Below are 14,723 nucleotides of genomic sequence, written 5' to 3'. Positions count from 1 at the left end.
AGAGAAATGGAGAACGTGACAGCTCTAGTTATGGTTGATTGGACAGTTCCTGTTTGGAGGTGGAACTTAGCGAAGGATCAGTTATAGTGACATTCAACCAAAATCCTTTGTTCAATTATACGTTCATGCTTCACTCATTAGAAACACAGAAATAGTTCAAATACAAGAAAATTATTACATATGTAACACATCCTGCTTTACACCTGTACTGCCTCTAATTCATAGGCATCAAAACAAGAAGGATTTATCTGGTTAATTACATGGGGGGTGATGCCTGGTGAATGATCACAGGTCCTGACAGTTAAACCTGGGAGCCATGACCTGCCAGATTCATAATTAAAAGCAGCAGTGTAGCCTCCAGCTCCCACCCACCTCCTGTGGCACTGATGGAAAACAATTAGAGTTGAGTGGGATCACTGATCTCTGCTGGTGTCAGGGTGGAGGTGAGCCATACCCTTAATTTGAGGAACAATTCAAACACCGGTTAAGGAACCGGGGCTGGGGGAGTGGATGGCTATAAACACCGACTGGCAGCTGCCCAGTGCTACTTATCAGACATCATCGCTGCAGGAGCTGCAGCCACCACAGCCAACACAGTGCTGCAAAGCTGAAGGAGAACACAAACATGTCGTCAATCATTGTTTCATCCAGCATTTTTCACATTTTGTCTTTTTAAGTTAAATTGACAGTTCACATTAAAATCAAAACTACATATTTTCCTCGTACCTGTAGTGCTATTTATCAGTCTAGATAGTTTTGGTGTGAGTTGCAGATTTTTGAAGATGTCAGCTATAGAGATGTCTGCTTTCTCTCCAGTATAATGGGACTAAATGGCACCTGTCTTGTGGTGCTCAAATGGCTAAAAATATACATTAGAAGAATTCAAAACCAGTGTTTCTTTCCAAAAATAATGACAAGGTTACTCCACACATCTTCATTGTAAAAATGAAAAAGTTGAGTAAGCTCAAAATTTCAAGTTACGTGAAAACTGACTGCAATAGATTTTTTAGTTTTAAGACCAACTCAAACTTTTAAGCTTTTAAAACGTTTTATCAACTAACAGTCTTTTGTTGAGCTAACTGATTTTTCTTCTTCAGATAAACTTGAATCTTTGAATTTTAGAACCCACACAAAAAGTATTTCAGAAATTACTGAGTAAACTCATTAACTCTTTTTCTACCAGTGTTTTTTTTAAAGTTGCCAGCCAGCACCAGCATTTTTGATAAAACTGACTGATTTTTCAGCATCCACAGAATATCCAATTCTGTGAATATGTTAACATGGAATATATATATATAAAAAAAGAATATTCTAGTTTCAGACACACAAAAATGTTTTGTTGAAGGTCCATTCATTCTTTGAACCACTTGAATGTTGGTTGGTTGCATCAAAAAACTTTTCGGAATAAAAACTGTGAAAACAGTGTTTTTGAGCAGAATACCGGCTTCATGTTTTTATTTTTGTTTTTTTTATCACTTCATATTATGCATGTGACATTACTGTCACCAGTGTGGCTAACAGTAGCTGTATGTGTCCAAAACACTGTCTGAGAGGCCAGAGGACTGGAGTGCTCTCTGCTCTGGCTGCAGTGTGAGCAGCCTCACTCTGTGGATGAATCACAGTTCTCTCTGTCTCACAGATCTGCAGCTGAGCACCAATGTTTTTCATGCTACATAATATCATCTTTTTCTGCCGCTTAATTCTGACACTTCTCTTTTTCTTCAAGTGATAGATTTTTGTCAGATGATCCGTCATAGCGTCCCCTACCGCCTGGCAGTGAAAACAGAAATTGACAGAATGTCTCGATATTTGTGGGGGAAGAGTGAAAGTGAATAATGGTTAACATTTTAATATTTTCAGTTAAAACTATTTCATTTTCAGGCAGCCTGATAATGACAAAACAGGTTCAAAGCTCACTGTGACCAATTAAAAAAAAGGAGAAGCAAGAAGAAAAGTAAATCACCTCAACTACAGATTATAGGTTGGCAGATTTTTTTTAGTTGAGTTTGAGTTGGGCTCAAACTTGAAACATCTTTTGCCTTAAGTTGCCTTGAAATTTTGGGTTGTGTCAGTTAGTTTCTTGAAGGAACTATTTTCTTTCTAGTAGAAAAGAAAGAAAGTAGTTCCTACATGAAACTGCTCACAACAAGGTTTTGAATTTTCAAATGTATTTTTGTGGTGCTGTGAACACCACAATCCAAGTGCCTTTTTGTACCATTATATTGAAGGCAGACATCTCTACAGCTGATAGCTCCACAACTCTGCAACTCACACCAAGAAAATCTAGATGGATAAACATCCCCACAGGTAAGAGGAAAAACATGTATTTTTTGTTGTGGGATGAACTGTCCTTTTAGTAAGAAAGGAACATCCTTTTAAGGAATAGTTGAAAACACAGATTAGACCTCAAGTGGATCCTCATAGGTTGCTCACGCTGACTGGAAGTTTGTAAAGTTATCAGCAATAAGCTGATGATGATCAATACTGTGCTGCCCTCTGTGGAAATCACTGCAGCTATAACAGTGAGTGTGTGTTGTGTGTGTTGTGGTTGCTGTGTCTTCAGATAAAGCAGATGGAGGACAGGCTGAGGAGCTGTGAGGCTCAGAAAGAACTGGCGGCATTGAGGCGTAAACTGGAGCTCGTGGAGGAGGAGAGGAGGGATTACACTGACAAATGCTCCAAGGCTGAAGTGGAGGTCAAGGATCTGCGGTTTACAGGTGAAGACATATTAGAAACTGTAAGGACAGGACGCACTGTGGGACATTTCACTGTCGAGCTGAGCGAGCACTGTCTGTGCAGGCTGCTACAATCCCAACAGGCCCCATCTGATTTCAAGTATGACCATGAGATTCTCTTCATATCTTTTGTCAGCCTGGAAGACCATGAGTTGTTCTGCAGACTCTTGACTATAATAGTTTCCTTTTCTCTTCTTGGTGTGTGTGTGTGTGTGTGTGTGTGTGTGCGTGTGCGTGTGCGTGTGTGTGTGTGTGTGTGTGTGTGTACTGCAACTGGATGTGTTTCACTTGACAGTTGAGGAGCTTCAGAAGAAGCTGCAGGCAGCTACTAACCCACCCCCGGTTCCAGCACCTCCACCTCCCCCACCCCCCCCGCCTCCTCCAGCTCCTCTGGCCTCCAACCCACTCAGGTTTGATCACACACACTTGCTCCTTTTAAAGAAAAGAGACAGCGCTGTCTGTGTGTGTGTCTGTCTGGTTAACTATCTGGTTATTACAGTCTGTATTTTTTGCTGTTGTCATACAAAAGTGAGAAAAACATATTCATGAGATGATGACACTCTGATGTGCATACAAAAACAAAAAGCTACCGTGTAACATGATGGAAACTTAAATTTGTTCCTGAAAGCCTTGTAAAAGAACATTGTGTAATTAAGGTGACCACATCAATACCAGTGAGCACCTTTGGGATCTTGCCCTAAATAACAACCAGCTGTTCTCCATCTGTGCCTTCCCCTGTAGTTCACTGCTGTCACTGATCCGAAAGAAAAAAGACATTGGTACTGACATCCCACTGGTGGTCCAGGACTCTGCCAAGACACCAGGTACACACCAAACATCCACTAAATGTGCATTATACTGTATATATGTTTGCATTCTATGTGCAACATGAACTTTCCACTTGCATTGGCTGGTAGGTGTCCAGTATTTTGTAACATAGAGCAGTGGTTCCAAACAGTGTGCCAGGGCACACTGGTGTGTTGTGATGCTTTGAGGGAATTCCAGGTGTGCCTTGGGATTTTATAACAGCCATACATTATTATTGCAATATACATCTCTACAAATGCAAATTCTATTGCCGAAAAATTCCTTTAATAAGGGTTTCTACAGGTTTCAACAAGTTCAATTGTATTTGAGACATTTTAAGGCCTAAAGTTCAGATTATTGGATTTTAGACTTTCTGAGGACATGCAAAAACCCTGTTTGAAAATCAAAGTTAACCATAGTTTTTACTGTTGACTGATACCTATTTTTCCCCCAACCCTGATTGGCTAGTAGGCTCCTTCTTGCTTCCATTAAGGGCTTTTCAGACTGCATTTAGCCCCAGGTTAAGAGAGCTGTTAGCCCCTGGCTAATGGAGCTATTAGTGCAGGCTATCACACTGGCACAATCCTAGAACATTCCAAAGAGTGCTGACTCTGACTTTAACCTACGGTTAGTTGACCAGAGCAGGGTTAGCCCAAAGTTTGCAGGGTTATCTCCAGAAAATCGACTAAACCCAGGGCTAACAGCTGCCAGTGTGAAACAGGACTAGAAAATTAGAAGACGAAGATAATCAGCCAGGTTAACGCTAAACACCTGTGTGGGTGTTCAGAGGCTTTAACCCACGATTAACCCAGGCTTAACTCTTAGCCCAGGGTGAACAACATTTTTCTTAACAAGCTTCCATCTATGCACCAAACAGTGGCAGTTGGCAGTGACAGGGACAATACACTGAGGGAGTTTGAATTAGCAATGAAAAAAACTGGGGAGAAAAATGAAAACAAATTAATATTACTTCTACTATAACTACTGCTAACAATAATGATAATAACAACAACAATCATAATAATAGTAATAATAATAATGATAATAAGTATGATAATAATAATAATGAGAAGAAGAAGAAGAAGAAGAAGAAGAATACAGCCCAATTCCTAGGTAAGCCCATGAAATATGTGAGAAATATGGACTGACCCAAACTCTTCAGGTCCTTTTGGGTTTGGGAACAGATCTATTATGTAGGTGTGAAAAGCCCTTTAGTTAGGTTGGTCACAGAGGCTGTTTGGTGTGGATATGAATACAGGTGTGCCTTGAGATTTTGGCTGGCCTTTTGGTTTGCCACTTACACACATACACAATGAAGACTTCAGTAGATGAACAGCTGCATTGTAGTTGGCTATTTCTTCACACAAAACATCTCCTGAAAAACTAAACAAACAACAGTCAATGTATTTCAGTCTTTTTAGTAAACACACATTTTGAATGTGATGCTGATGCCGAAAGAAAGAAATAATGGAAACCATGAAGAAGAAGTCAGTGGAGTAGAGAACAGTAGTCCCTGGAGGACTGTAGTGTGATGTTCTGCTGTGTTTGTCCCTCAGAGTTACTTCTTTCTCAGGGAAGCTAAATAAAAAATAACTCAAATACACTGAGGTCACAGTGTCACAAGACCCTGACACCAATAACTTTATATATAAAAGCTTTATTTAAAGTTGAAAAATCATTGAGGGCTCATACAAAAAAGAAACAAATGAAAGAGAGAAGAAGTAGAAAAGTGATATTTCCACCTGCTTTGTTGTTGTTTTATACCACCACAGTGTGCTTGTTAAGCTAATAGTGAAGTGTCAAGATATTGTTGCCATAGAAACAAAAACCATGTGCAGCGTTTTTTTATTTTTTCTCTCACCGCACAAATTCCTGATCCCAGCACCCTGACAGGGCTTTTCTGCCAAAGAAAAAGACTGTTGACACAAACCATTCACTAAGGCTGGAAGTAACTAATTACAAATACTCAAATTACTGTAATTAAGTAGTTTTTTAGGTATTTTTAAGGCTGTACTTTTACTTGCAGTATGCATTACAAGATGCAATATACTAAATTACTTTTCATATAAATCATAGTTGAGAGAACTGAGTACAATTTGAATTAATGTCCAAACCTTTCATCTGTATTTTAGTAGCCAACCATTTGGTCAAATCACAAACAGACCAATGAAAACAAAGACATACAAACAAAATCTGATGAATTGCCATTAAGAATTTAACAAATTAAAAAGAAAAGAAATTGTTATTGATTTAGCAGTTAGTGTTTTCAAGTACTGGTTCAGGACAAAACACAAAATTTACAACCCTAGTTTGGAGAGGTGACTGTGACGTCAGCGGTTAAAAGTAACTAATAATCTGAGTACTAACAAATCCTTTGTAGTTTTACTTAAGTATTTTTCTAACACCAGCACTTTTACTTGTAACTGAGTATTATTTTAGCAATGTAACAGTATTTGTACTTGAGTACAGATTTTCAGTACTTTGTCCACCACTGCCATTCACTCATATGATGATGTCATGAAATATGACAACAGACATTTGATGCAACAAAAATATAAATATATGATACATTTGAATGCAGCGGAACACTTAAAGACAATAAGATTTTATAAGCTGCTATTCACTGTCAACACATGATAAATGTACAGTTGTAATGTTCCAGCACCACACAGATGGATGTAATAATCAGACACACTCTAAATATAACGTAAGTCATGAGTATGAGGACTGAGGAGTAGTACCAGTTCTATTGAAAAAGAGAAGGATTTAAGATGTTTTTTATTGTTCTAATTGAAATGACTTGCTTTAGTATCCTAATATAAAATTTTCCGCTGTTCCAGTAGGCAATCTTTTGTATTCTGAGGGATGACAGCGAGGGAGACACTGTGTGAATGTCCATATTCTGGAACTCTCAAAATTCAAACATGCAGCGTATCTTTTCTTTCTCTGTGTGATGTATGTTCATTTTGTATTTTATTCTCCTCAGGCTGCTATTTCTCATGCATGTCAGCATAGCAGAACTGGTCTTGAATCCTGTTTTTGGCTTTCAGATTTGATCCCTTTTTGCCTTTTCCTTTGCAAATCGAAGTCACTTTTGTGTAGAAGGACAAATGTTGTAGCAAGTGGTGCATGAGAAATTCAAACATCTCTATTGCTGGCCTATTAGGTCAACGTGTTAAATTCTTCAATTTGCGCAAACAAAAGAGAAGCCTTGACTTGATGGAGCAGGTAGGACGTTCATGTTGACTGAACAGGCTATACTGTGTCCTCATTTTGTTAAATAGTTTTTGAATATATGAGGTCTGAATTGGGCACTACGCACAGGGTATTTGTTGGAATTACATACAAGGCTGAATAGATGCCACCCAAGGATCTTCGTCTCTGACACCTGGATAATAGTCTCTTTCTGAGCACTTTGGAGGAAAATATTTTACTATCACTTTAACACAAAATAGTTTTTTTAAAGACATCTTACTGACAATAGTTCCATTGTGTATACCACTGAATGCTCTATGTAAGAAAATTAAATATTCACATTTCTTTGCCAATGGGCTGCATTACTGCAGAATTTGATTTTTTGTCCCTGTCTTTTGTGAACTTGAGAAACTCTCTTATCCTCCCAGAACTTTTGGATGGAAAATTGCTGAATAATGTTTGTGTTTTTTTTACACAGAGTCGAAATTCATTCCAGAATAATTTTGGTAACCTCACACACTATACAAAGGCTTTGAACTCTGCAGGTACTTTGAACACCACTAAAGAAGCAGCCATGGCAGTAATTATTAATTGTTCCATGATGACAGACAAATCCAACTTCAAATGGGATCCACACTCGTCCAGCTCAGTCAATATTTCTGGCATAATTAAGAGGAAAAAGCTGGAGTTTCTCCAACAAAAACTTCATTGATTGGTCCTGGGGGCTTGTGTCATTTTTAAGCTTTTACATCTAAATGAGCTGTATTTCAAGAGCAGGGCTAATGATGCCTGTGAATTACACAGTGCCTCGTACCTCTCAAAATCATTGAAACTCATTTTGGTTCTTGGCACTGTTTCCCAGGCACAGGCTCATTTAGTATCAGCGAAGCTGCTAAATATGGCAGGTCTGAAGCCTAATGAAGTTTTTGTCTCTCTGCTCATTGTGTCTGTCACATCCAGAGGTGGACATCAAGCAGCAGGCAGTGGACGAAATGATGCAAAGGATTAAGAGAGGCGTCCAACTTCGACCTGTCAGCCAGTCACCCAACAGGACCAGGAGACAGGTAAAGTCACATGACAATATCTGTCACCTACTGTTTTTTTTTTTTTACTTTTGAAGCAAGTTCAAGAACCTCTTCATGGCAGGAAAATATAGTGACGCCTGCGAGCTAGTTCAGGCAGTCAACTGGAGCTGCTCCTAATCACATGCGACATGCCTCACTCTCTGTAGTACATAACCAAACACACCCCTCCAATCTACTGGTCTACTTAAACTGATAAAACCACCCCTCTGCCTGCCAATGCCATTTCTGCCTTACATCAGTGTCACTGCCTGTTCTTTCAGCCCCACCACCACCTGCAGGCTCTGACAAGGGGAACAAGATATTTGTTCATCTTTCCCCAATATCTTTATGTAAATATAATCTGTGAGGAGTGATGAGGTAACTATATTCTGCTGCTGCAATAAACACTCTAAAACATGAGTTGTCTGACTGAACTGTCAGTAATGGCCAATAATGCTTCGGCGCTGTGTGTTCTCATGCTAACACACCTCTGCAGGCTGGATGTGGTCAGGTGACCTTGATGTGGCTGTGCCTTAATAGGCATTGTTCACACTTAAGATCCAGTACATTTTGTTAATTAACTGTTAACAAGTGCAGAGTTAACTGCTAATAACTGCAAGTATGTAGCATTCTTAATAAAGCTAAGAAAGACCCAATATGCCAAGTTGACTAAGAAAAAATGTTATTTACGCCATGTTTTTAGCCTGAGTCTTAACTGTAAATCTTTAGCTTTGAGCCACGTTCGTATATATATATATATATATATATATATATATATATATATATATATATATATATATATATATATGTATATATATAAATATATATATATACATATATATGTATATATAAATAAATATATGTTAAGTCTAAGCCTAAGTAATGATTTTGTTTGTTGTTTCAACACTCCTTTTTTCATGAATCAATAACTAATCTCAGATTCAGGATTATTATTTCAGGCACACAGAACAGGAATTGTTTGAAATAAGACAGTAAGACAATGAGCGTGAGGTTTGTGGCAGCAGCTGGAGGTGAATATTAGCTCGATAGGCTGATGGATCTTAGCGTTGAGCTGAAATGTGAGAGATGAACTTGTGTTAAACTGTGATAAGGATCATGATATCAGGAGCTGAGATGGCTGGTAAAGGGACAACTCATGTCTGGCACACAGTGCTGCTGCTCTATTCACTGCAGGCCTTTACGTTGGCAGGGGAAAAATCTCCTGGAACACAAGAAGTGATGTGCATTACATTCAGTGTTTGTTCGAAATAACCAGAAGAGGGATTAGCTCATCAAACAGACAAAGAAAAGAGCGCCAAGTTAGTAGAAAAGTCCAGCACAAACTGTAGAGACATCTCACACTGAAGACAGAGAGAAGACATGAATAAAGTCATTAAAGGAAGTGCATGTGTATGATTTGTGCCATGAATACAGAAAATGTGTTGTCATCTTTGTTGAAATCACCAAATTAAACCACTGGCTGCACGCGGCCAGTGTTCTTGGGCCTAAATGAGGTTTTTTGTACATTGTTGAGCGCGTATTGTTCAGTGCTCTTAAATCCATCAGTGTGTGGGATTATCTAGGAGATGCTTGTTTTGATAAAACATGACATATGGCCAAGACATCTTTTAGTCTGCGTGTTCCTTCGCCACAACAACTCAGCCAAATTAGGTAGCATTAGGACCTGCTCTACAAGGTAATTATAAGTAATGAGGATGGGAAAATTGATGTGACTCAGAATGATTGTGTGTTTACACATTTGCTTCTTGTAGAAAGCATACATCCTTGTGCTTGCCTACAGTGTCTCGTCTCTGTGGTAAGAGGTGCAGTTTAGCCTCTAAGTGCTGAATGAGGAAAAATAAGTATAATGTGTCAGACTGCTGTTTATTTACCAAACCTATCTTTTTCCTCCTATTTTCCTTTTAGCAGATGGAGAGGCTGCCCTCTAATTCTGCCTATCAGGAACTTAAGGGAATCATGGTAATGGGACTTTAAAACAATCAAGTGTCCTTACAAGCCATATTTTACTGCTTGAACTTTCAGTGTGTTTACACCAGAGGAGAAGCTTTGTTTTCTTCACTGTACATGGATGTGCTAACACCACAATTCACTGCTGAAATATCATAAAATTCAACCAAGGTTGGAAAAGTGTTCAGATATTTTATAGAAGACAAATTACTGATGTACAGTAATAATATTTACATACAAGATGAAGAACAGCAGATTAAATGAGCACACACTGTTACTGTTGTACTGTTAATTATTCTCTTCTTGAACATTGGGACAAATCATGTCCTACCAAAACAAACCTCACAAATTTTTTTTAATATCAACTCTCAAATTTATTTATTAATTGTGAAAATGTGTTCTTTTATGATTTATGTATATGGAATATATGGAATTATGAAATGTTTTGCTTTCATTTTTTTTAATTTCTAAACTTGCTCTGTGCCTGAAATCACTTTTGTTCCAGACAAGAATTCACAACTTCAAAAAATTTTAAGTATGTTAATAACCTTCAAAATCTAAAACTAACAATACCTACTGATAACATAGGTATAGAAATGTGCTATTTTATTCATCTTTGTTTTAAAATCGATTTTTTAATGAAAATTTTGGCCCTTTAAAGTTCAGTTTAAAGTTTCAGCCCCACCACCACCACCTGCAGGCTCTGACAAGGGGAACAAGATATTTGTTCATCTTTCCCCAATATCTTTATGTAAATATAATCTGTGAGGAGTGATGAGGTAACTATATTCTGCTGCTGCAATAAACACTCTAAAACATGAGTTGTCTGACTGAACTGTCAGTAATGGCCGATAATGCTTCGGCGCTGTGTGTTCTCATGCTAACACACCTCTGCAGGCTGGATGTGGTCAGGTGACCTTGATGTGGCTGTGCCTTAATAGGCATTGTTCACACTTAAGATCCAGTACATTTTGTTAATTAACTATTAACAAGTACAGAGTTAACTGCTAATAACTGCAAGTATGTAGCATTCTTAATAAAGCTAAGAAAGACCCAATATGCCAAGTTGACTAAGAAAAAATGTTATTTACGCCATGTTTTTAGCCTGAGTCTTAACTGTAAATCTTTAGCTTTGAGCCACGTTCAAAAAATTTGAAGTATGTTAATAACCTTCAAAATCTAAAACTAACAATACCTACTGATAACATAAGTATAAAAATGTGCTATTTCATTCATCTTTGTTTTAAAATCGATTTTTGTAATGAAAATTTTGGCCCTTTAAAGTTCTTTCCCAGATTTCCGTCAATCCTGTCAGATTATTACAAAAACATGAAAATGACCCCTGTCTAGAACTTTGATCGGGCCTGAAAAAGGGCCAAGCCCAACAAAATTCTGTCCAAACCTGACCCAAACCCATCCCGCATTAGTGTAGTTTGGCCTGAACCTGATTGCAGCCTGAAAATTTTCTTAACAAGCTTCCTTCTATGTACCAAACAGTAGGAGTTGACAGTGACATGGATAAGACATGGGGGAATTCGAATTAGCAATGACAAAATTTGGGAGAAGACTACTACTGCTACTGATAATGCTACTACTACTACTACTACTACTAACAACAATAATAACAACAACAACAACAACAACAACAACAACAATAATAATAATAATAGTATTGCAGCCCAAACCTGATTTAAGCCCATTAAATATGTGTAATATATGGCCCGTCCCAACCCAAACCCAGTTGGGTCCCATCAGGTCCGGGCACAGATCCCAAGCTCTACCCCTGTGTCACTTCCTGGTTTAAAAAAGGCAGGAATACTGCTCAAGCACTGGTAAACTTTCTATGTTTAGACAAATTCATTCCACAATATTTCTATCAGATGTGTCTCAACCACAACATGTCAACTCCGTAGTCATAAGCCGTAAGAATTATGGTTAAAAAATGTGTATTCTGATTAACATTAAGAGAACTCTGACTATGCTGTGAAATGAAAAAATGTAAGAATTTGATCTTTAAAATACATTTTCCAGCATAACTGAAGAGTAAAAATCAAAACACCCTCAAAATATATTTTGTCCCAGTCTCAAGGATGAGTAGACACATAGCAATAAAAACACAAAGTTAAAATGAGATCTACTTTTTCTGATCTGTAATGGTTACTTTGCAGCTGGGTCGTTCCAAAACAGGTTGTCTACATGTTACTTGTGTTTTTGTTCAAACTGTCCAGGAGAAATTCAATAGAACCCCCCCTCAAGCAAGGCCAGTGTCTCCGTCCACAAACCGTGATAATGAGCTGCAGAGGATCCTGCTGAGACGGCGGGATGCACTGGAGTCCCAGCATGATGCCAGTAAGTTACACTTTCTGTGGGCTCTAATGCATTTACAGACTCATTCCTTGTTGCTTTTTTTTTTATTAGTTCACCCAAAGTTACTAATGTTTAATTTTATCATAGCTTTCTTTAAACAGGTCACAGGACTCTGAAAAATCTCTACAAATGTCTGACCTTTGATAAAAAGGTGGTATACATGTGATTATATGGATTTTTTTTGGTCAATGATGAAGCTTGCAAGGAAGCAAAACTGGAAGAGAACTGATCTTGAACACTTTTTGTGATTCTGTCCACTGACAGAGTCACAGCTTACTTTATTTTAGCCAAATAAAAGCTGGGTCTCAAATAATAGCCAATGGTGTAGTCGACACAAACAAATAAAGGCCGGGTTCCAAATATAGGCCAGGGAAAAAACAAGAGTGGATGTGCCTCATGCCAACTAAGCATGATGTATATTTGTATTGCTTTGATTTTATTAATTCAACCATATAATCATGCTATTTTCAACACATTGTGTTATTGCCCTTTTTCAGTCACTGTGTGTTAAAGGGAAAATTCACTTTTTATGTGGCTGTCCAGTCAGTGTTGATGGTAAATGTTGTTGTCAACTGAAGCAATACATTTCTCAATACTGCCATATTGACCAAGAAAGCTGAGTGGAACCATGCCAGCAGTGCCTACATGAACCAGGATGCATTGTGTGTGAACTTGTGATGCCCAGGTTACTGTATATCACCACCCTAGCCTGGAACAATTACTTTCTTGGTCAAAATATAGCATTAGGTGAAAAAATACTGATCTAGTTTGCCCCGAGGTGGAGGCAGAGACTACAAGTCTAAGTTGAAATAGACTGTAGTTCTTATGACATCACTGTAAAGCAATAGATTTTGCAGCAGGACAACTCAGCTTTCTTGGTCAATATAGCAGCACTGAGGAATTTATTGCTTCAAGTGACTACGTTTATCATAAATACTGATTGGACATCCACATGAAAAGTTGTGAATTTTCCTTTTCCTTTCCTTTTTGTCTTAGCCAAACTATATTTTGTAGATGGCAGTATCGACATTTCAAGGGACGCATGGAAAACTTGCAAGTCTATCAGTTTTCCACAACATGTTACTGCAAATGTTTCACAATAAAAGCCTATTAAGAAATGAAGGGTGTCCACTGAAATTCAAGAGGGCTTTTATCTGAAATAGGAAGCAGGAAATATTGAGTTTATATTAACAGCATAATGCACTAACTTTAACATGGCAAAATGGAGCGAATCAAAACAAAGCTTCATACTAGAATATGACCCTGTACTTATTAAACAGAGAGTTAGAAATAAAGGCCTGTCTCTAATACAAGCCTACCTTAAATAAAGGCCTGGCGCCTTCTGTAGTTGGGGTGAATAAATTAATTTTTTAAGGAAATACAGCAGTCATTCTTACCTGTTGTAGTGTGAATAAATAGTGGCGACACTGATTGTTTCAGTGAGTGTTTGTCTCATTGTGCAGGTCTCCATCCAGTGGTCTCCCCTGCAGTGTGAAGGGAACCCCCAGGCTGAGGACAGCCCTGATATCACTTTCCAACCACATACTGGCTGTGGCCAATGGACGATCACATGATGCAAAACCAGTATTGAGCATTTCAATTTAATGTGTGTACACAGAATTCATTTAAAGTAATGATTTGACTGTATTATGAGGAGACAGTAATACAGTAATATAGTCACATGGTCCTTAGTTGATTTCCACATCAGGAAAAAAGAACAAGCAGAGCAGATGTCCTGGATGTGATTACAGTCGGAGGTTATGTATCACGTAGACTATTGAACAAGTCAGTGATTTACATTGAGGACATTCAGTTTCAGTGAAATGAAAGATCCACGCCATCTTTTCAGGGTTCATTCAGCTCTTTTTCTAACACTGAAGGCAAAGTCCAATTCATTGTTTGCACTGTGAGGAACAGCTGAGGAGGTCTAGCAGCCTTGAGCTTTTTCCAAAGCAACTTGCTGCATTGTGTCTCTTAATTGTCCTGTCTAGACCAGTGTTAACCTTGTACCTTGTACCCCCTCACTCAGTCACACTTACACCCCCAACTTTCTTATACCACTTTTACACCAAAATAAGCATGTATATGCAGTATATTTAAACACACTAAAAATAGGTAGTTGACCTTTTTCCCATTGCCAGTAGACCTGTTTGCCTTTCTGTGTTTTTTTTTTTCTGATGTGCACTGAAAAGCCTTGTGTGCGCAGGTGAGCAGAGGGAAAGAGGTTTTGAAAAGTGTCTGTGTCAGGCTGTCAGTACTTTTGTAGCTTCTAACTGAATCTCTCTGGTTTGGAGTTAGGGTTTCTGCCTCATTTCATGTTTGACTTGTCTCAAGTTAGTGCAGACAAAAACACAACATTTCCTGATTTTGTTGCTTCATAATAAAAGCTTTTAGATAATAAAATAGTGTGGGGGGGGGGGCTTTTATTGTGAAGAATCTATAGGAACCAAATGTTTCTCTACTGTTCCACTGCTTGACTAAAGACGAGCGCTTCGTCACTGAATACACACTTTCATGCAGGTACAAACTTCACTGCGCTGGGCTCACACAGCAAGTCAAACTGATTCCATCCAAGCAGCACATGTTT

The 14,723-nt window shown here is 38.3% G+C and overlaps 1 protein-coding gene across 3 annotated transcripts in view; it reads left to right on the top strand.

Moving 5' to 3' along the window:
- shtn1 (shootin 1) overlaps positions 1-14,440 on the top strand; it is a 49,156-nt gene extending 34,716 nt beyond the window's left edge. Inside the window, exons 11-17 of one of the 3 annotated variants that reach the window (XM_084736351.1) lie at positions 2,564-2,717; positions 3,031-3,145; positions 3,477-3,559; positions 7,698-7,801; positions 9,731-9,781; positions 11,998-12,118; positions 13,600-14,440. In XM_084736351.1, the coding sequence (XP_084592477.1) occupies positions 2,564-2,717; positions 3,031-3,145; positions 3,477-3,559; positions 7,698-7,801; positions 9,731-9,781; positions 11,998-12,118; positions 13,600-13,631 (660 nt within the window). In that variant the 3' untranslated portion in view covers positions 13,632-14,440. Of the gene's footprint in view, positions 1-2,563; positions 2,718-3,030; positions 3,146-3,476; positions 3,560-7,697; positions 7,802-9,727; positions 9,782-11,997; positions 12,119-13,599 lie in introns of all 3 variants that reach the window. The other 2 variants (XM_084736350.1, XM_084736352.1) reach the window with 2 other exon arrangements.
- Positions 14,441-14,723: the final 283 nt, after the last annotated feature.

This window comes from Lutjanus erythropterus, chromosome 14 (assembly GCF_056507025.1).
Source record: "Lutjanus erythropterus isolate fLutEry1 chromosome 14, fLutEry1.hap2, whole genome shotgun sequence".
NCBI lineage: Eukaryota > Metazoa > Chordata > Actinopteri > Lutjaniformes > Lutjanidae > Lutjanus > Lutjanus erythropterus.
Note: the sequence above shows the minus strand (reverse complement) of the source record. Positions and strands in the feature narration are given on the sequence as shown.